This window comes from Cyprinus carpio, chromosome B22 (assembly GCF_018340385.1).
Source record: "Cyprinus carpio isolate SPL01 chromosome B22, ASM1834038v1, whole genome shotgun sequence".
Lineage (NCBI taxonomy): Eukaryota > Metazoa > Chordata > Actinopteri > Cypriniformes > Cyprinidae > Cyprinus > Cyprinus carpio.
The window spans coordinates 7,009,890-7,033,461 of record NC_056618.1 but is presented as its reverse complement, the minus strand read 5'-3'; the positions used below and the strand labels follow the sequence as shown (position 1 = coordinate 7,033,461).

Here is a 23,572-nt window from a genome sequence, read left to right as displayed (position 1 = left end):
CTTTATTGTCCATAATAATTTCACCACCACCAATGGCACAACTGACTTAACATTCTAGGTTTTCATGACTTAAAATGTATTTTATAAAACAAAGTAATTGGTTAATTATAATCATATGGTTTATCTAATTAACACTATTAAAATAGGCTACATAATGTAAGACAAAATTAACAATTTAGCTACGTTATAACAAATGCCTGCAAAGTGCACCAAAGACCTGAGAATTGCTGTTGTTACACATAAATGATGATCAAATCCTTGTTTAATATTGACCAAACATTTAATTCAAATATCCACTTAATTTAATTTTTGGAAACCTTTTTGCGATAGAAATGCTACAGTCTCTTTAATTTCTTCAACAAAAACATGAGGACATCGTAACCCTTACCAAAATTATCCATGGTTTTATCGTAATAAAACTGCTTAATTTTATTTTGTGTGATTTCTGAATGCTTGAGTCTACAAAATCAATTGGACAACTGTATTAATAAAATCATAGCTATAGTTAACTGTTTAGAACAACAGTTGTAATTTATAAATGACAATTTAATTACAATTTATTTATTTAAAGTTCTATTTTGTCCCCCCACAGGAAGGTTTGTTTTATTTATTTTTATTTTTTTGTACAGGAACTCATTATCGGTTTCAGTGCATCTCTAGGTATGATGTCAAATATGTGTTTTTCGAACAATCTAGTCCTAGTATGAAAGCCTGTTCTAGTACACCCCCAAAACAAAATCAAGACTTTGTAAAAGAGCATAATATTACATGTAATTTATAATAAAATAAAATTGCACATTTTATTGGAGCAAAGATTAGTTAATTTATTTTGTACAACATTTGCTGATTTCTGATTTGCTGGGAAAAAATAAAATAAAATAAAATAAAACAAAACAGATTTTTAACCCTTAAATAGAAGCACCACAAATTAAATTGGCATCTGTTATAGGGACTACTGAACAGACATTTAGAAGTTTATTTTGAAATGCAAAGAACTTTCTCTAAATACATTAATGATGTGATTTTAAATGTACATAACTTGCTTTTAAACATTATGACTCACCACGAACAACAAGGTAGGATCTTTCTTTTAAACGGTCATTCAGATGGTCAGTATATCGTAATCACCAGAGTCTGTGATTGTGTTGTTTGTGATTGCCAGAGATCAATTTTGATCCACTTTCAGTCTGCCTCTGTATCTTAGTCCCTTATTAATATATATACACATACAGTGTATGTCTTTAATTATTTCCATCTTGTTAAATCAGCTCTATATAACACTCAAATTTCCTTCTTGAATTGCACTTGCAATAGTAAATTAGTCCAGCAGATGTTACCAAGAACATCAGAACAGCAGAATATATTCCTGTTCGGTCAGCTGAGAACAGAGGCATTATTATAACTGGGCAACTGATAATCTGATGATAACACTGATGTGAGGGGAGGAAGGCATGGTTACAACCCAAGCATAAGACCAATGTCCAACCTGTCTAAACCTCAGTTATTAATCACTTTTTTTCAACCACAATGAAAATATTTACTGGGTTGATTTAAACATTTCAAACTGGAGTGTAAAACTGTTCAAGGGAAAGTTCACTGAATGACTAAATGATACTCACCAGTGACAGTAACACTGAAGCTCTTTACACTGGTGACACGGATTGTACTGTAGCTGGTGATCTGTAGTTTATAAAGTCCAGAGTCTGTGGTTCTGGTGTTTGTGATGGTCAGAGATCCAGTCTGATTGTCCAGCTTCAGTCTGTCTCTGAATCTCTCTTCAGCATCTTTACACTGAACATCTGTATAGATTTTACACTGATCTCCAGTGATTATAGTTTCATTAAAATGCCACATTAAATTGTCTGGTTTGTTTATTACATAAGTGTCTAAAGTAACAGATTCTCCCTCCTTCACTGATTTTCTCTTCATTTCATCTCGTTCAGCAGCAGAAACACCTGAAACACAAACCAACAGCTGCTGGAGGATCTTTTTGCTGAAAACAACAAACAAACTACACAACTTGAAAGAACTGTGGATGTGAGTTAAAACAGTGTAAACTAGCCGATGGGGAATTTTTTATTATTATTTATAATTTTTTTTATATATATATATATATATATATATATATATATATATATATATATATATATATATATATATATATATATATATATACACATACTGAACTAAACTTGTACTTGAATTAAATTTCACTTCAATGTGTTTTTGAAGGAATTATCTATTCTGTAAACTATAGCTATGTGAATTCATATGAAAGAGGAAAAACACATCTGAATGTCACTGAAAAATATCACAAAAACAATTTAATGATGAGATTTAAGACATAAAACATAATGACTCACCAGTGACACTAAAAAACTGACATTCCTCTGGATGCTGCTGCTGCTGTTTATCTCTAGTGTATAATCTCCAGAGTCTGTGGTTCTGATGTCTCTGATGGTCAGAGATCCAGTCTGATGATCCAGCTTCAGTCTGTCTCTGAATCTCTCAGTACCTTCATTATTACACTGAACATCTGTACAGATAAAACTGAGATCTCCACTGATTTCAGCGATGAGAATCTTATTAAAACGCCATCTAATCTCTTCTTGTTGGTTTGTTTCAACATCAGTGTGTAAAGTGACTGAATCTCCCTCCATCACTGATACTTTGCCTGAATCAACAGAATAACCTGAAGAAGAAATCAACAGTTCATTACAGGTCAAATAAAAGACCATGTTCCATGAAAATATTTTGTCAATTTCCTACTGTAAAAATGTATCTAAGAAAAGTAGATCAGAAAATATATATATATATATATATATCTATATATATATATATATATATATATATATATATATATCTATATATATATATATATATATATATATATATATATATTTTTTTTTTTTTTTTGCACCTTCAGATTTTTTAGATAGTTGTATCTCAGCCAAATATTGTCCTGTCATAATAAACCATACATCAATGACTGGTTTTGTGGTCCAGGGTCACATAAGAATTCCATTGGAATTCAGTGGTAAGAAAAATAATCTTCTTATATAATATTTTTTTCAATGACTGCTGTATTTATTTATAAACAATATAAAGGGCTGGATTTAGTCACAGCAGTGTCTTTTTTATTCACAAAACTCAAATGGAATAGAAAACTCAGAACCCAAGATATAACTTTGGAACTTATCGAAATACAGGCTGATGGTCGACCTGCTGGGCATTGCTGCCTGACGCACCTCCACTGGTGCCTTGTGCTGGTGTACTCCACTTCTTGGGTATAAAACGGGTCGTCAGCTGGGTACCACCAATCATGGATGTTTCGCTCCTTTAACCCCAGTACATCTCCTGGTGGCGGAGCGATGGCAGGGATCACTCCCTGCCACCCCCTGCTGATGACCTAGATGTTACTTGGCCCCCAACCCCTATACGTCCTCCTCAGCCACAGCCAAAAGCTGCCCCTCTCTGCCTCTTCTGCCAATTCTGTAATGGCTTTTCGACACCCTGCTAATGTACATCCCATTTCGCGGAGCAGGCACACCGTTGAGGACCCAACGAAGCCCCTGCATCCCACTTCGACGGGACACATGGTGGCTTTCCAGCCAGCCTCTCTGCAGTCTTCTACTAGGTCTGCATACTTGGCACGCTTCCGCTCGTTGGCGGCCTCCATACCCTCCTCCCATGGGACAGTGAGCTCCACTAACAAGATGGTCTTAGTTGGTTCTGACCAAATGATCAAATCTGGCCGGAGCAAAGTTTCTACAAACTCTCTGGGGAATTGGAGCTGCCTCCCCAGGTCAACCCTCATGTTCCACTCCCTGCCAGATGAGAGAGCTCTACATGTCACTCTCTGGTGATGGTGGTTAACCTTCTCCCCGGCCTTTGCAACCAGAATGGGACTTCTCGTTGGCGCGGAAGGTCTACTATTAGCTTCCTGTCTGCATGACTCTGCCACCTCTGCTAATTTCCTCAACACCAGATCGTGTCGCCACCTGTAGCAGCCTTGAGACAATGCTGTCTTACATCCTGACAGGATATGCTGGAGGCCTGCATTGCTAGCACCGCAAAGGGGGCAACGTTCTTCAGCGCCGAACCACTGGTGCAGGTTTCTGGGACATGGTAGGTTGTCATAGGTGGATCTAATCAGGAAGCTGAGCCTGGCTTGGGGGATCTTCCACAGATCAGACCATGACAAACGCCTATCTGTGACGCCTTCCGACGACATCCAGAGTGCCTGCCGGCTCTGAGACACCGCCTTGATGTTGAGGCGGTCCTGCTCGGTCCTTATCACTTCTGCCACCACCATGGCTCTCCGCTCTTCCTTGGAGGCCTTTGACCAGAAGAGGGGGGTCTCGCTCCTCCCAAGGCCTGCTCGTCCCTCCTGGACTCTGCCGTCTACTTCACGATGTTTCAGCCTGCTAATTGCCCTGTCGACCTCTTCCTGGGCTTTCCACTTCCTCCCTGTCCGTATAGTAGTGCCAGCTGCCCTCACTAGTTGGTCAGTGGATTCCCTCTGCTCCAGCACCATCCGAGCCTTCTCCTGCTTATATCCAATGCCAATGGATCGCAGTGGCAGCTGTAGTGTGTTACTGCCGAAGAGACCTACGTCTGATAGGCATCTCGGCAGACCCAACCACTTCCTGATGAATGAATTTGCTAGCCCATCCATCTTTTCTGGCACTGAGGAGGGAACTTCGCTCATCTTCAGAGGCCACATCACCCTCGGGTACAGTATGAACTGGTAACTCCATACTTTATAATTGCCAGGGAGCTGGCTCTGATTGATCCTAGCGAGGCCATCTGCGAGCTGCTTCCTCACTGTTTCCCCCATCTGCTTATCAGAGAGGTCTGCTGTATTGCAGGCTACGGACAGGCTGATTTGCCAGCAAAGGGATTCCTTCCCCACCTGCGACAAAGATGGTATGGTCGCTTCTAACCCCTTTCCTGAGGGACAGGCTGCGTGATTTGGCGGGTTTGATCTTTAACCTCGCCCACCCCACAAGCTCGTCAATCCTCTTCAGCAGTCTTTTTGTGCACGCTGCTTTCTGGAGAATGGTGGTAATGTCATCCATATAACCTCTCACTGGTGGTAGCCTTTTGCCTGAAGGTAGCTTCATGACTCCAACCACTGCCCTTGCTCCACTCAGGATAACCTCGGAAACTGCTACAAACAGGATGGGAGAGATCGAACATCCCATGGCAATGCCCACTTCTAGCTGTTGCCATCCTGTTGTGAAGTCCTGATGGGTACAGCACATCTTGATGTCCTCAAAGTAATTGGCCACCAAGTCACGAATGCAGACAGGGACATGGAAAAAGTCCAAGGCGTACTCAATAAGATGATGGGGGACGGACCCATGTGCATTAGCAAGATCCAGTCACACCACGTGCAAGTCACCTCTATCCCTTTTTGCTCTCTGTATCTGCTCCCATATGACTGCAGAGTGTTCCACGCACCCTGGGAAGCCTGGCATGCCTGCCTTCTGGCAGCTGGTATTGATGTACCCATTCCTTATGAGCTAGGTAGTCAACCTCTTGGCCAGGATGGAGAAGAAAATCTTGCCTTCAACATTCAGGAGTGCAATGCTCCTAAACTGGCTAATGGTGGTAGAGTTTGTTTCCTTCGGGATGAACACTTTGACAGCTCGTTGCTAGGGCTGTAACAAACAATTATTTTGATAGTCGATTAATCTAACGATTATTAGAACGATTAATCGACTAATCGCCGATTATTTCACTGCTTAATCAATAGAATTTGATAGATTATTAATCTCTTGCAATTAGTAAAAATACTGTTATACATAAATAAAAGATAGTCTAATCACTTCAGCTTTGGGAAATAATATTATGTAATTACAATTATTATACAATTAATTTATACAAATAAATATATTTGACACACACAGCTCATTCTGCCTAACATCTCCTTTCGTAAGTATATAATATGGATAAGAAACAAAATAAAGGTAAGTGATTAGATGTTTAAATTTTGGATAAACAATTTTATTCACAAGATACACTACCATTCAAACATTTCTGAACAGTAACATTGTTTTTAAAGAAGTGTCTTCTGCTCATCAAGCCTGCATGTATTTGATCCAAAGTACAGCAAAACAGTAACATTTTGAAAGATTTTTTTACTATTTAAAATAACTGTTTTTATTTGAATATATTTTAAAATGTAATTTATTCCTGTGATTTCAAGTCTGAATTTTTAGCATCATTACTCCAGTCACATGATCCTTCAGAAATCATTATAATATACTGATTTGCTGCTCAAAAAAAAAAAAATATTATTATTATTATTGTTGTTGTTGTTGTTGAAAACAGCTGAATATATTTTTTTCAGGTTTCTTTGATGAATAGAAAGTTCAGAAGATCAGCATTTATTTGAAATAGAAATCTTTTGTAACATTATAAATGTCTATTTAAAGCATCCTTGCTAAATAGTAGTAGTAATTTCTACAATAACCCCAACAACCCCCCACACCCCAATATAAAAAAAAAAAAAAAAATGATATTGACTCCAAGCTTCTGAATGGTATTGCGTATAATGTTACAAAAGCTTTTTATTTCAGATAAATTCTGATATCCGGATCTTTATATTCATCAAAGAATCCTGAAAAAAAAAATTACTCAACTGTTTTAAATATTGATGATAATAATAATCAGAAAATGTTTCTTGAGCAGCAAATCATCATATTAGAATTATTTCTGAAGATCATGTGACACTGAAGACTGGAGAAAATTCAGCTTTGATCACAAGAATACATTACATTTTAAAATATATTCAAATAGAAAGCAGTTATTTAAAATCGTAAAAAATATTGCACAATATTACTGTTTTTGCTGTATTTTGGATCAAATAAATGCAGACTTGTTTAAAAAAAAAAAAAAAAAAAAAAAAAAAAAAAGAAGAGTAATTTCTCTTAAAATACCCTACTGGGTTATGATAATCAAAACAGTCCTGAGCTAGATTAAGCTTTGATCTCTGCAAACCAAACTATCACTTTAATCAAATATTTAATAATAATGTTTAATACCGTAAAGCTGCTTGATACTATAGACATGACGTGAATGCTTTACCGAGCTCGTGCAAACATTCACATTGGTGTAATAAGATGCATTTTTAACTTCTGCTTTCACACTGTATCTCTTCTTCTCTTGAATTGCATCGAGGAGGGCTGAATTACGGTCTTGCGCTACAGTGCCACACTGTTCAAACCGCATTATTGCAGGCTCTAAATTAGGTCAAATTAGGTCAAATTAAATCAAACGAATACACGACAACAAAAATATTTGTCAACAATTTTTTACTGTTGGGATTGTCCATAATGTCGACTAATCGTTTCACCCCTTCTCGTTGCCACTCTGAAGGGATGACTTTGTTTTTCCAGACCACTCTCAGGAGCTTCCACAGATATTTCCGGACCCCTGGGCAGTACTTGTACAGCTTGACTCCGCTGGGTCACTGTACTGCTCCCTGATGAAAATCTCCAGCTGTAGTTGTGTAACCTCCAGCTTCCCATTTCTCTTATCCTCCAGTAGCTGTCTCGCATGCTTGAAGGGGTTTTTGAAGAAGTTACTCCTCTCCTTGTCCTTCTGCCTTCTGCATTTACGGATGCGCTCTACCCTTTGAAGGCTAGCTAGGTTCTTCTTCACCTCCTCCCACAGTGGCTTCAGGCCCTCCTTCTCCTCTTTGCTTGCCTTCCTCCATTGCTTTCGAAGATGGCGACACCTCTTCATGAGTAGCTCAATCTCTCTCTACCTCCTCCCCTTTTGCTTTACACCCTTTTGCTTCCCAGCCACTACTCCGAACCTGCTTCTACACTCCTCGTACAGGATGTCTCTGATGCGATTCAGCTTGGTTTCCACCTGGCCACGCAATGACTGCTCCAGAATGATGCTGAGGTCCTCATCAAGCTGCTGCCACACTGCCACCTCATTTGCTTTCGGCCATTTGACTGGCTGCCTCCGCCCAGGTTCTTTCCTCTCTGTCCTCTGGTCTAGCCCCTGGTTGCTAGGGTGTGATGATAGATTCCTAATGATGTCTTCTCCTGTGCCACCCTCAGAGGATTACGTTTCAACCAACGACTCTCCTGTGTCCTCTACCTGCCTTCCCTCAGCAACGCTGGAACCCTCGGCGCTGTGGTTAGCGACCTGGCTTTGGGCTCCACTTGTCTGACCTGCAGTTGCAGAGCAATGTTGCTGCTGGCCCCCCACTTGACACTTCTTCTTTCCCTGTTGAATTCTTAAACCTCTGACGGTAGTAACTTTCTCCCATCCACACCTGCATCTTCTCAAAAACTTTAAATCTTTGCCTATGTTCATTCCAGTCATTACCATGAAGTCTGTCTGGTTTGGCCCTTCTTCCACCCCACCTCTCGGAGGGCCACCGGGTTGTTTTCCTTTATTCGTTTTCGTAGTTTATTTAGGGTGTCCTGTTAAGGGCCGGTGGATAAGGTAACTAGCCTGCCACTTCTGATGCAGACTTTCCTGCAGTCATCCAGTCTCTCCTGGATGTCCTCCAGCCAACTGCCCTTTCACAGTAGTCACTGGATACCTCCAGATTGAACTTATCGAAATATAGGCTGATGATCGACCTGCTTGGCATTGCTGCCTGACTCACCTCCACCGGTGCCTTGTGCTGGTGTACTCCACTTCTTGGGCATAAAACGGGTCGTCAGCTGGGGACCACCAATCATGGATGTTTCGCTCCTTTAACCCCAGTACATCTCCTGGTGGCGGAGGGATGGCAGGGATCACTCCCTGCCACCCCCTGCTGATGCCCTAGATGTTACTTGGCCCCCAAACCCCTATTTGTCCTCCTCAGCCACAGCCAAAAGCTGCCCCTCTCTGCCTCCTCTGCCAGTTCTATAATGGCTTTTCGACACCCTGCTCCTGTACATTCCATTTCGCGGAGCAGACGAACCGTTGAGGACCCAACGAAGCCCTTGCATCCCACTTCGACGGGACACATGGTGGCTTTCCAGCCAGCCTCTCTGCAGTCTTCTACTAGGTCTGCATACTTGGCATGCTTCCGCTTGTTGGTCGCCAACATACCCTCCATACCCTCCTCCCATGGAACAGTGAGCTCCACTAACAAAATGGTCTTAGTTGGTTCTGACCAAATGATCAAATCTGGTCATAGCGAAGTTTCTACAATCTCTCTGGGGAATTGTAGCTGCCTCCCCAGGTCAACCCTCATGTTCCACTCCCTGCCAGATGAGAGGGCTCTAGATGTCACTCTCTGGTGATGGTGGTTAACTTTCTCTCCGGCCCTTGCAAACAGGATGGGACTTCTCATTGGCATGGAAGGTCTACTATTAGCTTCCTGTCTGCATGACTCTGCCACCTCTGCTAGTTTCCTCAATACCAGATTGTGTCGTCACCTGTAGCGGTCTTGAGACAGTGCTGTCTTACATCCTGACAGGATGTGCTGGAGGCTTGCATTGCTAGCACCGTAAAGGGGGCAACGTTCTTCAGCGCCGAACCACTGGTGGAGGTTTCTGGGACAAGGTTAGGGTGTCATAGGTGGATCTAATCAGGAAGCTGAGCCTGGCTTGGGGGATCTTCCACAGATCAGACCGTGACAAAATGCCTATCTGTGACACCTTCCGACGACATCCAGAGTGCCTGCTGGCTCTGAGACACCGCCTTGATGTTGATGCGCTCTCTTGCTCGGTCCTTGTCACTTCTGCTACCACCATGGCTCTCCGCTCTTCCTTGGAGGCCTTTGACTAGAAGAGGGGGGTCTCGCTCCTCCCAAGGCCTGATCGTCCCTCCTGGACTCTGCCGACTACTTCACAAAGTTTCAACCTGCTAATTGCCCTGTCAACCTCTTCCTGGGCTTTCCACTTCCTCCCTGTCCGTATAGTTGTGCCAGCTGCCCTCACTAGTTGGTCAGTGGATTCCCTCTGCTCCAGCACCATCCGAGCCGTCTCCTGCTTATATCCCATGCCAATGGATCGCAGTGGCAGCTGTACTGTGTTCCTGCTGAAGAGACCTACGTCTGATAGGCACCTTGGCAGACCCAACCACTTCCTGATGAATGAATTTGCTAGCCCATCCATCTTGTCTGCCACCAAGGAGGGAACTTCGCTCATCTTCATAGGCCACATCACCCTCGGGTACAGTATGAACTGGTAACTCCATACTTTATACTTGCCAGGGAGCTGGCTCTGATTGATCCTAGCGAGGCCATCTGCGTCCCCCATCTGCCAGAGAGGTATGCTGTATAGATGCGACCCAGGCTACGGACAGGCTGATTTGCCAGGAAAAGGGATTTCCTTCCCCACCTGCGACACAGATGGTATGGTCGCTCCTAACCCCTTTCCTGAGGGACAGGCTGCGTGATTTGGCGGGTTTGATCTTCATCCTCGCCCACCCCACAAGCTCGTCAATCCTCTTCAGCAGTCTTCAGCAGGAACAGGATAAACAAACATTGATTAGATCACACAAGAAGCGGAGGTGCTGTCTCTGACTGAGGAGCGCATTCAAACACTTAAATGCACAGCTAGCTGTGGACTATCTACTGAGATTCATCAGGCTTAAATTGTGAGAGACTGTCACCACAGATTCCTGACTTTAACCCCGTTGAAAGTCTTTGGGATGTGCTGGAGTCGACTTTACACTGACTGTCCAAAAAATAAAATAAAATAAAATAAAATAGTGGACAGACTTGAAAAAAAAAAAAGCATAAAAAAATTGTATTGATAATTATGAACACTGAATCTTTATAATTAATAAAGATCTTTATAAAAAAAATACTGTCTTAACAAGGGGTGTATACTTTTTTTATCCACTTGTATAAGAGATCAAAGATGGAAATAATTACTGAGTATCATGAATTAATTTTACTCACTAACAGCAGAAACAATGAAGCTCCTCATGATGGTGAATCTGCTGCTCCTGATCTGAAGTTTATAAAGTCCAGAGTCTGTGTTTGTGATGTTTGTGATGGTCAGAGATCCAGTCTGATGATCCAGCTTCAGTCTGTCTCTGTATCTATCAACTGAACAGATTTCACTCTGATCTCTAGTGATTACAGCGATGCCAATGTCATTAAAATACCATGTTATCGAATTATGTGGGTTTTTTATTACGCGAGTGTCTAAAGTAACAGATTCTCCCTCCTTCACTGACTTTCTCTTCATTTCGTGTCGTTCAGCATCAGAGACACCTGAAACACAAACCAACAGCTGCTTGAAGATCTTTTTAGCACTGTAAAGCTGCTTTGACACAATCAATATCTTATAAAGCGCTATATAAATAAAGGTGACGACTTTTACTGCAGGAAAAAAAAAAAAAGTTACACAATAATAACTGTGCATAGAAAAGTGACTTTCATGTTGCTTTTTGGACTGAAAGTCATGAAAGAATGTTAGTTCACGTTAGTTATGAACACATTTAACATACTTTTGATTAACACCAAATTATCTTGCCACTTTGGTTGATGAACTAAATGTCAGTGAGGATGAAACGATAGACAGTTAAAACTGATGTCCAGAGAAGCTTATCAGAGATAGTGAGAGTAGGAAACAGTCATCTCCATTGGCTGAATGGCAGCACTTTAATCAATCTAAGCTGTTAAAACTAAGAACTCACAGAATTATACAACAATATGCTTAATAGACACAAATGTTACAGTTCTGCTCTAGCCTTCAAACTGAAACTAGTTTTTAGCAGACCTTACAGACAAGGGTTATTTTTAGGGTCTTCAGTGTCACAATGGCTTGCCCCGATCAGCCTGATGGAGGCACTACAGTGATCAAAAGTACGGAATCACTCATAACTATTCAAACTTTTAGTCACAGACTCAAGTGTCTTATTTTGTTGGAATCAGATCGATCATCGCCTTTTAAGGTATTTTGGATATTAATTCACTAAATTTAACAAGCAGCAAAAATATTTTTGTATATACAAACAATTGAATAGAGTTCAAAGAAATAAGATACTGGAGACTCGGATCAGTCTTGATGATGACAAAACCATTCATAGAAATAAAGTTTGGATTGTGATAAATCATTCCATTCAGTTCCAAACATTTAAGTGTGTAGTTCAGTAAATGTGTTTTTGAAGGAATTCTCTCTCTATATGTGAATTAAAATACAGGCAAATAGAAAAATCACCTCTGAATGTCACAGCCAAAAATATCACTAAACACAACATGATGTTAAATATACAAGGATCGCTTTCGAACATATTGACTCACCATGAACAGCAACGATGAAGATCTTGGTATTGCTCGTTCTGCGCCACATCCTGCTCCTTCTTTGCCAGCTTTCTATTCTTCTTTTGCTGCTGCTGCTGCTGCTGCTGCTGTGATTGTTGTCCCAGTTGATCAGTAGATCATAAAGTCCAGAGTCTGTGGTTCTGATGTCTCTGATGGTCAGAGATCCAGTCTGATGATCCAGCTTCAGTCTGTCTCTGAATCTCTCATTACCTTTATTACACAGAACATCTGTACAAATATAACTGAGATCTCCTAAGATTCTAACTATTGCAGATTTATTAAAATACCATCTTATCTTCGCTGTTACTTTGATTTGAGCACTAATCTTTTTTGTTGGTATAATTTGATCACTAATCTTTTCTTCTTGGTTCAATAGAACACCAGTGTGTAGAGTGACTGAATCTCCCTCCATCACTGACACTCCGTCTGTATCAAAACTGAAAAAACCTGAAAGAGAAAATCAACAGTTAATTGTAAGACAGACAATATTGTGTAATAGGAAAATGCTGTGTAAGTATTTTTCTACAGTGTGGGTTGGTGACAGCAGAAGAACATCATTAATTCTCACATTCACTCGTCAGACAAACATACACGAGTCTCACATTTGATCTTGAACATCTTAATGAACATCATACAATACTTGAACATTAATATTACCCATAATAATACTTTAGGAAAATGTGTTAAATGATCTGGAGAGTGGAAGTAGACAGGGCTGCTGTCTAATGCTCTGTCCAGATACACACACTTGCAGTCCTGGCCTGGTCTAAGTGTATCTGATCATGCATCATGTTCTGGAAATAAATCCAGAGACTTAATTCCTATTAATTCCTAATTGCAAACAAACAAGGATCTTTGACAAAATTATGAGGTCAATTGAAAAGCGAAATGGCTAAAATACTTCAGAGTAAAAATAACCAAAACCCAAAACAGAGACTTTCTTTAAATACATTAATGATGAGATTTAAATGTACATAACTTGCTTTTAAACATAATGACTCACCACGAACAACAACAGTAGAGGAGTATAATATTCTATTCCCAAATCTGGTTTCTATGCGATAATCTCCAGAGTCTGTGACTTTTGTGTTTGTGATGGTCAGAGGTCCATTTTGATTCCCTTCCAGTCTGTCTCCGAATCCCTCATAATCAGATATACACCAATTATGATGCCTACAGTACCTGATTGAATATCTCTCGCCATCATGATACATCCAAATATCCCAAAGTTCTTCTCTCATATAATATTTTAGAGTGAATGAATCTCCCTCCGTCACAAAGAATGTGTCTCTATCATCAGACATAACGTTACCTGGAGAAGAAATGAACAGTTAATTATAAGACAAACAAAACTGCACAACAGGAAAGTGCTGTGAAAATGTGTTTCTACAGATCATGAACAGTATGAATAGAGAAATATGTAATACTGTACATACTAGAGCTGCACGATTCTGGATAAATTGAGAATCACATTTTTTTTTTTTTTTTGTCTCAAATACAGATCACGATTCTGAACAAAACAAAATAATGTGTGACAAAATATTATTAGTGCAGTCTATTTAAAAGTGTTTAATTTATTTCAATGAGTTTTTCAAAAAAGATTTTGAATAGTAAGATTTTTTATGTTATTTAAAGAAGTCTCTACTGCTGACCAAGTCTGCATTTATTTGATCCAAAATACAGCAAAAGTATTAACATTGTGAAATATTTTTACAATTTAAAATAACTGCTTTCTATTGGAATATATTTTAAAATGTTATTTATTCCTGTGAATAAAATTTTATTTATTTTCAGCATCATTATTCCAGTCTTCAGTGTCACATGATCTTCAGAAATCACTCTAATATGCTGATTTGCTGTTCAAGAAACATTTTTTTTATTAATATTATTATTATCATTATCATAATTTAAAACAAGTACAGTAAATGTAATTTTTTTTCAGGATTCTTTGATGAATAGAAAGCTCAGCATTTATCTGAAATAAGCACTTTTAACATTATACAATTATAACTTAAAAATTATTACTTTTATTTAGCAAGGATCCTTTAAATTGATCAAAGGTGACGATAAATACATTTATTTTACTTCACTTGTTTCATTACTGGATGAATCAGCGTTTTTGATCGATGCTCTTGAATGAATTATTAATTCATTGACAAACACATTTTTAAGTCACTTGTCTTCACTTAGTGGCGAAACAATGCCATCGACACAAACGTTATTTGAAGCGCAGTTATTTTCAGAAGAACATTGCTCTATTTATATCAGTGTTTACAGTATATCTGAACTATAAACCTTACCCAAGTATTTCTGTGATAATATGAATGACTGTCAGACAGAAATAATGCTGTGTAGTTGTAAAGACAGTTTGTGAAGATGTTTCTTAACCAAACATGGTAACTGCTCTCTCTGTGTCTGCGGCAGTGTGAGCACAGATTTGAACGATCCGGTAAGATTTTGTCAAAGGTTTAATAGACTCTATGAATCGTTGTCTTTTTAGAAATGAGATTGCGTGGGTGTCTGAATCGAGATTGCGATCTTTTAATGATTAATCGTGCAGCCCTAATACATACAAAATACATTCACATGCAAACAGAGAGCAGAAAAACATCACTAATTTAGGGTGACCATATGAGCCATTTTCCCAGGACGCGTCCTTGCCAGGATTTCTATATTGCCTAAACCATACAAAGTAGTTTGACCAATAACATGCAGGTATGGTACATAATCAACCAATCGTGGCGTGTGAGAAGGTGAGATCTACAGAGAATGATCAAAGCAATATAAATACACGTACATGTTAGGTGTTTGTTCGTTTATTCAACTTGAAGCGTCGCTGCGTACCGATCATTGTATGACACCAAAGTATCAAGAGAGTGATTTTAATGCATAAGGAGCCATCTGCTCTGCTCTCTATAGCTCTTATGAATGTCATACAATGATCGATCTGCACAGCACAAACAGCCAAAATCTGGATATTTTAGGCAATATAAAAATCCTGGCAAGGTCACGTCCTGGGAAAATGGCTCATATGGTCACCCTAACTAATTTAAACTTTGTCTACCGATATAAAGTTGGTTCGACGTTTGACATTTGATATTTTGTCAGAGATTCAGCCTCGGAAATCTTCAATAATTCTTTAATGATTTAGCACAATGAGAAGAAACATACTGTGTTGTAATTGCTTTCAAATAAGAGAACACATATTGTGTTTTATTGGTTTTAATCTGCCTTAAGGTATTGTAACTGATAGACCTTATAATGTAAAAGTGCAGGAAAGGGACCATCTGCAAAGTGCAAAATGAAGAAAAACAAAAACAAACAAACAAAAAAAAAAAACAATTATTCTATCTAAATGCTTCACTTGTGAAATGTATAAATAATAAAGCTCAAATCAAATCGGGTGTGTCTTATTATTTGTTCATAAAAGAACACCTAGCTGTTGGTTTTATTCACAGAACTCAACAAAAGTTACACTGCAAAAAATGAATCGTGGGTCTTGTAATTTTCATTAAAGAAATTATGGTGATAATTAAAAATAATGTGTGGATTTCGTTAAAGAAATTGTGATTCAGTGTTGCATAGAAATAAGGACTTTTTACTAATAAAACCAAGAGATAAGTTTTCTATTTTTTTTTTTTTTTTAAGGAGACTTTTTCAGTTTGGTGCTTGAATTGGGCAACTGATTAAACTAAAATAATTAAGGAAAGAAGGCTGCCTATTTATTTTTAAGAGAATTAGCTCAATTTTGCAGTTTTATTTTAGAGGTTATTGTTAGTTCCCAGTATGCTTTGCATGTGTCTGTAAATGGAGAGTAAATTTTGAAATTAAATTGTACTTTGTTTTTGAGTGAAGGGAAGCATCTATTAATGTTTAATGTTCAGTTACGTTTGACATTTGTAAGAGTTTCTGTTACATTGAAGTTTCCATTGCACAGTGCAATCTTTACCACTGTGCAGAAGAGTAGAACTTGTGGTTATGCAAAGGGGCGGACTGGGACCAAAAAGTGACCCTGGACTTTCTGGCCAACAGCAGCCCACCACTTCACAACGCATCCGCCCGATTTGATGTCATTTATTAATTTAATATTTAAGTAAATCGTTTGGGGATTTTAACCAATAGGGCAACTGATCCTCCATTGAAGAAAAAAAAAATCTCTGTGCAGCAGCTGTTCATTTAGCGACTCCTAGTGAGCATACATGCTCATCACGACAAACATTCTCCTAGAACTCACACTTTGCATTCAGTTAACCGATCCATTCGAATCATGCATGAAATAGAAGTTTATAAACTCAACGAAAACCAGTGTGGAAACCAATGGTTCACAAACTGGATAGATCTGAGGTGCAGGGCTCGTAAAATCGCTAGTCCGACGTCCCGGAGCTATTGTGTTTTCCAGTCGGGCTCCAAAATGTATCACCGCCCTGCCCGACGGGCTATCATGAATAGTGATGTAAAATTCCTAACTTGATTCGCGTTGTTCACTCGCTTGAAGGGGTGAAACGGATCGTAGTTGATCGTTTGCACTTGTTTCTTAATCTTGCCGATTCAAGCGTTTTAAACAATTCGCGCGAGTTCGGAGCTTGCGCGCACTCGTTCAAAGCACGCGCTGAGAGCAGCGTTTCAGACAATGAGCTTACAAAGAACTGATTAGTCTTTCGCGTATCGTAACTTCTGAATGAACCGATACACTCAAAATAATTGTCTCTGCAAGTATTCTCGTAAACACAGTCGGTTATATTTTAAGTGAACGTATACAGTGGCCTGCTGCTCAGAGAAATTCGCTGCACCGGATAAATCTGTCTCTCTTTGTAAATTAGACGTAAAAGGGGGCGTGTTTCAAGATACGCAATGGAGTAGACCAAACTAAACAGGGAGCGCTTCGGCAGCGCTTTTGACAATGAAAACTACTGCACAATGTTCTTAAAGAAATCCGTAACAAGTAACCTTTGAAGCTAAAATAGAAAACTATTATTATTTTGAACTAAATTATGTATTGGTTTCATTTTCAATAGTGTGTGTTCTGTTATAGTTCTGTGGCTAAAACCACCATCAAAATGTTCTTCTAGAAACCAGTAACAAGACACATCCTTTGAAGTTGTGTAATAAAACTGTGTGTGTTATAAATTAATTTATTAAAATGTAGATTTTCAAATTCATGTCAAAACAACACTCTTCACCAGTGTTATCTTAACAGTTGAATTTCAATAGCATGTTTTCTGTTATAGTTCTATGACTAAAACAAATATAAAAAATCTTCTTATGAAAACAATAACAAGACTCACATTAAGAGGTTGATACAGGAGAGTGTATTATTTTAAATTAATTTCTTTAATGGTTTTAATTTCAATAGCATGTATTTTTTTGGTGTCATACTGCTGTTAAATAATGAAAAAAAAAGTTATCTCAAGGATCTGGAATCAGCCTACTGCATAACCACTGGATTATGGAATACTAATGTAGCATTTGGACCAATCAGACACACAACTATTTGTTACATTTAACAAATAATATCTAATGCCTCCTCATCTAACCAAAGGGTCTATGGACCCTTCCCCCAAAAGGAAGCTATCACCTCAAAATGGACAGAGCAGACTTCTGGCTCCCTAGCAACCAAAGGCCCACTATCTGATAACACTAGGTTTACGGCACCCCAGGAATGTGGCTAAGCAACTCTAAACTCAGGTCTCTAAAAACAGACACATAATGCACATAAAAAGGGACTCTTCTCTAATTAATTCATAGAAAAACCTTTCTTTGAATTAATTCAAATATATTTTAGGGCATTGTGTACGCTGTTTTTTTCAGTATTCGGTACCGATACCAGTGAAAATCCACGGTTCTCGGTACCAATTTCGGTACCAAAGCAAAACACAAAAATATGCTAATAAAAAAACACACCTTTTATCACTAAAAATAAAACCAATGCCATTCTTTATACTTATTTACAATTGTGTTTAAAGTTTTTCTACAATTAATATAATTATGAAAAACAGTAAACAAGTTTCACCCACATTTAATTTGTGTTCTAATTAATTAAATGTAAACAAATTTTATTTTTTGGTAAATAAAGGGGATTTGCTATTAAAATTAAAACATGGAAAAATTTTGTTGGATTTCTTTCTTTAAAAAATAAAGTTTTATAATTTTTTTCAACATTAGTAGCAGTATCACATACATTCTACTAAATAATAGTAATATTTCTAGCACAATGCCTTTATGTAAAAATGAAATTGACACTGGTTTTACTCAAATGAAACGGTAAAATGCTTGTGAAGTGACTTTCTGGTGAGTTCTGGTGATGTTGTTTATGTATTAATGTCCTCATTGAGACGGCAGATGCTGAAATTACTGCAAGCATCACGCGCTTCAGTCTATGTAGTAAACAAATCCGCACGTCTCTGCCATTCATTCATTTACACAGAGACGCGCAGATCATGCAGGATTCAGATTTCAACCAACTTTTGCGGCTTAACACTTACAGATACTGGTCCATATGGAGATTTGATTTGATTAATTTATGCTAACTTTGACAAATTCCGTGACTGTCCATATTAAAATGTAATTTTCATTTTCATGACTGGATTTTGAGATTCCATCCGTGTTTTCTGCTTCGCGGAAATCATAGCGCTGTATGCGTCAAGAACCGGGTTCTGTACCGCCGGTACTTAAAGAAACCTGCTACCGTCACATTTTAACTTTTTTAGTATCGACTTGGTACCGAAGTACCGAGTGTTTTGACAACACTAGCTGTTACTGTTCTTGTATATTGTGTAATATATATATATATATATATATATATATATATATTTATTATAAATGCTTATGATGGATCACTAGTTAATCTAACCTCATCTATATGATGTTTGGTATCTATGAGTTTGTATTTTCAAGATCTAAATGAGAGTGTATATTATATGTTGATGCCTATCCAACACATTAGTTTTATAAGAATCTTAAAGATTCTTTTCTTGAACCCCCCAATCTAATTTCATATGCAAGACACCATACTAAGAACAAAGAGTATAAAACTTCCCTCCAAAAGGTACCATTCCTCATTGGTTCACTCAAATCCTGAGGGTGTGACATCCTCCCACTATATATAAGCGTCAGTACGAGTGCGGCACTAATGTCTGAAACCACCAATCACTGTTAATTAGCATAATATTTGAATCAGATGTTGCTGGGCACATAATTCGTGCTGCTGTGACTTGCAAGTGACCCCTTTAAATTATTTCTATGTTATAGTATTGTATGAATATTGTCCCACTGATAAATACAGTGCAAATATTTCTGTCTCCTTGGATAAAAGTGATGTGGAAATAAAAGTCAATAATAGACTGAACAATTCCATGATAATATGCCTGTAACATTTACCACTCTTGTATTTTAAGTCAAAAGGCACTAGTTATGTGTGTGACATTAATAAATAATTGTAAGAATTAATATAGTTAAATTTATGAAAGATATTAGTAATATTAGTTTTACTACATACTAAATTGAATGATGTTTCTCTTCTTAGTATTCTTTGTTGGGCTTGAGAAAGCCATCATATATTTGAACATTATTATTATTATTATTATTATTATTATTATTATTATTATTTATTATGAGAGTAATTGACACTGACTAGAACTTTAATGTTTTACCAAATTCAGCTCAGATCTTCAGACTCATCTGACTCGTTGCTGTATAACTGGTCAGACTTTTACCTTCCCAAAAAATCCTAGTGACTTTTGTTATCCGAGCAATGAAGGCCTTAACACCTAATGTCCACTAGAGGGGGCGACAGGATTTCGGTTTACATCAGTTTAAATAACAAATAAATACATGAATTTCATGTGTACTGCCATGAACATGTGTGGTGGTTTCAGACATTACAGTGCCGCACTCGTACTGACTCTTATTCTGCCTGAAAGAATGAAAGAGCCGTGCTGAAGGCAGAGCGATTCGACCAATCAGTTGAAAGGAGCGTTTTAGCGCCGCCCACAAGTGTGCATGAAATATTGAAGCCATAAACCTATTTATAACGTACACGTTTTTATAATCAAAATGTACATGGACCAACTGTCTTGTCCAAGTACTCTCACTTGAATCGTCTTGAGTCTTGAGTCTCTTGACCTTCTGCAAGCCCCGCCTTGTTCACGCAGTGATTGACATGGCGGGAGGGGGCGGACACGTGATCGGCTCGGAATGCACTTTCAATGTGCACGTTGAATTTTGCTACATTCATTGAGGGACACTCAATGAAAATGCAATCGTAAGTGTCTTGACTGTGAGTGTAAATGCAATTAAGAAAAATAACATTTGAATGATGTTGCTTGAACATGTTACACATCTAATCATTTCTGTAAAACATTTTCATTTTAATTTTGCAACTTATAAAGCGTTAAAAGTATTATCCATTTTACATATTAAAACTAGTGTATGAAATGGCAAATGAAAATTATGTAATTTAATTTTCATTTTGCACCAAACGTTGCACAGATGTATTGGAAAATGTAAATGTAAATACATATTTACATATTGTTTTGTATTTTTTTGTTTTTTTTTATATTTTGTTTATTGTTGAATATCGCTACCCATATGATATTTCAGCGCATACATGTGGGTTATAGCTGAAAATGAACTGCAGTGATTTGAGTAAAAGTTATGCATTTAGTTACTTTACTACTACACATTAAGTTTTTGCAGTTTTATATTAAGAAATATTCCTTCTCAATGGACTCAAATGAAATAAGTTCATGGTACTAACATCATAAAACCGAACAGTGAAATTAATCAAATGAAATTAGTTAATTGCACTCAAATAATAATGAAAGTTCATTAGACTTAATTTAAATAAGTTCTGTAAACTCAAAATTTTGTTGTAGTAAGGTGAACTTAAAATGATTGTGTTTTCTAGTTCCCAGCATGCTTTGCATCAGAAAACAAGGAAAATAAATGTAGAAATTAAGTGTTATTTTGTGTGTTTTTACACAAGATTGACAGAGGGACATAAGTTAGTACTTAAATGTTGTGTTATATTAGAATTTACAAAGGTTTCTGTTATGTTGGTTTTGTAGTGTTACTGTTGTGGTAAAGAGTAGAGCCTGGGGTTAGCTTCAGGATGGACAACAAAGGACTAAATTTGTGTGTATTTCCCACATTATATGAGTTGAAAAATAGAGAAAAGGTTGAGTGTATTACTCTCTAATTATAAGTTGAGAAATATCAATATTTATAAGATGACATTGAGATAATTTAAGGCAACTGGAAATGTAATTTTTAATTTTATTTAAACTTAAAACATTTAAAAACCACTTAAATGTTTTTGTGTAATCGGTTACAAAATATTTTTTGGAGTTCTGTGAACTTATTAGGGTTTACAGTGTAGGAATGATAGTTTTAAAAGAGTTTGTTTTTTTTTTTGTATTTGTTGTGAAGTAGTTTTAGTTGGTTTAATTTATGTTGTAGTATTGTAAAAATAAATAAATAAATAATAATAAAAAAATAAGAGTGGTAAATTAATGGTTGAGAGTTGTAAATAAACAGTACTTTACTGCCAGCAGGGCTTATTTAACGGCACAATTTTTTACAGTGTAGGGATTTCAACATGCAGCATTACTTTATGTATATATGTAATGGGGAAACTTGTACTTATTTTTTATTGCAAATAAATGTCACTTTTATAATAGTTTAAAAATAGAGATTTGTGTAATTATCATTCTATATCAGAATCCCTGACATACCAAATAGTCTATAAGAAACTTTAGAGTATTACCTTTCATTTGAGACCAGGATTATGCTTGTACACAAAGGTTGCCACACAGTAAGCCTTTTATTGTCAGTATGCATTTTGGGTAACCAAAGCCCTATGGGGAGTTTCCAGAGGGCATTTTACAAAACGCATGAGCATACCTTGGCAAATAAATGGTCTAAAGTACTCATATTTCATTCTATATTGATCTGCTTTTGCACACAGCTTCACAAGACCTGGTGCTTGGGCTCAGTTGTGTTTCTACAGTCATATCAAGTGACTTAGAGGGCTGAAATGTGGTCAGTTGAGATGCTTGTTATCCGGCAGAAAGAAAAAACAATATTCTAGCCTCTATAACTATGGGCCAGTACTTCACACAATTATCTTAAGAAACTACAGGGTCTCAGCTTTCTATATGGGCCAGTACTTCACTTGATTGTATTAAAAAATATCTGGGAACAGTAATCTCTGAAGTAGGCACAGTGCAGTGTCGAGGGGAAAAGCCTAGTAAATGGCCCAACTCTTAAGAAGTTAAAATAAACATGTAATAATTAAAATTATTTTATTATAATAGTAATATTCACATCATAAAAGTATATATATACACACACCACACACACACACTGTATATATATATATATAAGTGGTGTATATATATATATATCTCATGTTGCCATTCTGTACTGTAGTTGCCTATATATTGATTTAACAAATACCTTGCGCGTGTGTATATTCATTGCACCTATCTGTTCTGCTCAATGTTATTTTAATATGGAAGTCATTGGTTATAATTATTCATAAGTATGCAGTTTCAAAAGTACATCTCTGACGTTTATAACAAACCAAACAGTTTAAAATCGGTAGAAAATTGAGCACGTTATGGTTATTTAAAAAGTACATGCACCATTAAAACACAATGTTAGAGTGAGCGAGCTAACTGTTAGAAGATGGCCACCAGGTGTGGACGTCGACCTCCAATGGCCACCAGCGTGGACGAGACATCTAGCCTTTATTATTTATATCAATGGTTAATAATACCAGTATACCGCCGCTCGCTATACGCAGAGTAGCCTACGCAGCTTGCGTAGGGCACCAACTGCCTGGAGGTCACCAGTTGCTCAAAAAAAACAAACAAACAAAAAAAAAAAACATTAATATTACAATTTACAGAAATAAATATAAAAATCTAAACATGAGCATATATATAATTATAAAAAAAATGCATTTTATGATAAACGCAGTATAAGCACACGTGATGTGCCATTCTGGATCTGTGCCCACTTTTACCGCATGTTTGCGGCTGAATAGCTACAAATGATCATCATAATTAATGGACATCTAGGCTATAAAAGGGAAAAGACATCAACACAGTCCAGCGAGAGAAAAGAAAAAGCCAGAGATAAAGCCCATGCATTACTTTCTGGAAGCTACGTTCATAATCCATAAGTTGAGGCTAGTAACGTGTTTTATTGTCCGTAATAATTTCACCACCACCAACGGCACATATGACTTAATATTCTAGTTTTCATGACTTAAAATGTATTTTATAAAACAACGAGGTAATTGGTTAATTAATTATAATCATATGG

The 23,572-nt window shown here is 37.5% G+C and overlaps 1 protein-coding gene across 6 annotated transcripts in view; it reads right to left on the bottom strand.

Annotated features, from left to right (window-relative positions):
* LOC122141564 overlaps positions 1 to 23,572 on the bottom strand; it is a 181,540-nt gene that overhangs the window by 104,802 nt on the left and 53,166 nt on the right. For 2 of the 6 annotated variants that reach the window (XM_042749344.1, XM_042749339.1), the window contains 5 exons: positions 13,248 to 13,556; positions 12,224 to 12,691; positions 10,874 to 11,191; positions 2,364 to 2,692; positions 1,620 to 1,955 (listed from right to left, as the gene is read on the bottom strand). In XM_042749344.1, the coding sequence (XP_042605278.1) occupies positions 1,926 to 1,955; positions 2,364 to 2,692; positions 10,874 to 11,191; positions 12,224 to 12,691; positions 13,248 to 13,556 (1,454 nt within the window). In that variant the 3' untranslated portion in view covers positions 1,620 to 1,925. Of the gene's footprint in view, positions 1 to 925; positions 1,379 to 1,619; positions 1,956 to 2,363; positions 2,693 to 10,873; positions 11,192 to 12,223; positions 12,692 to 13,247; positions 13,557 to 23,572 lie in introns of those variants that run through there. The other 4 variants (XM_042749340.1, XM_042749342.1, XM_042749343.1 and 1 more) reach the window with 4 other exon arrangements.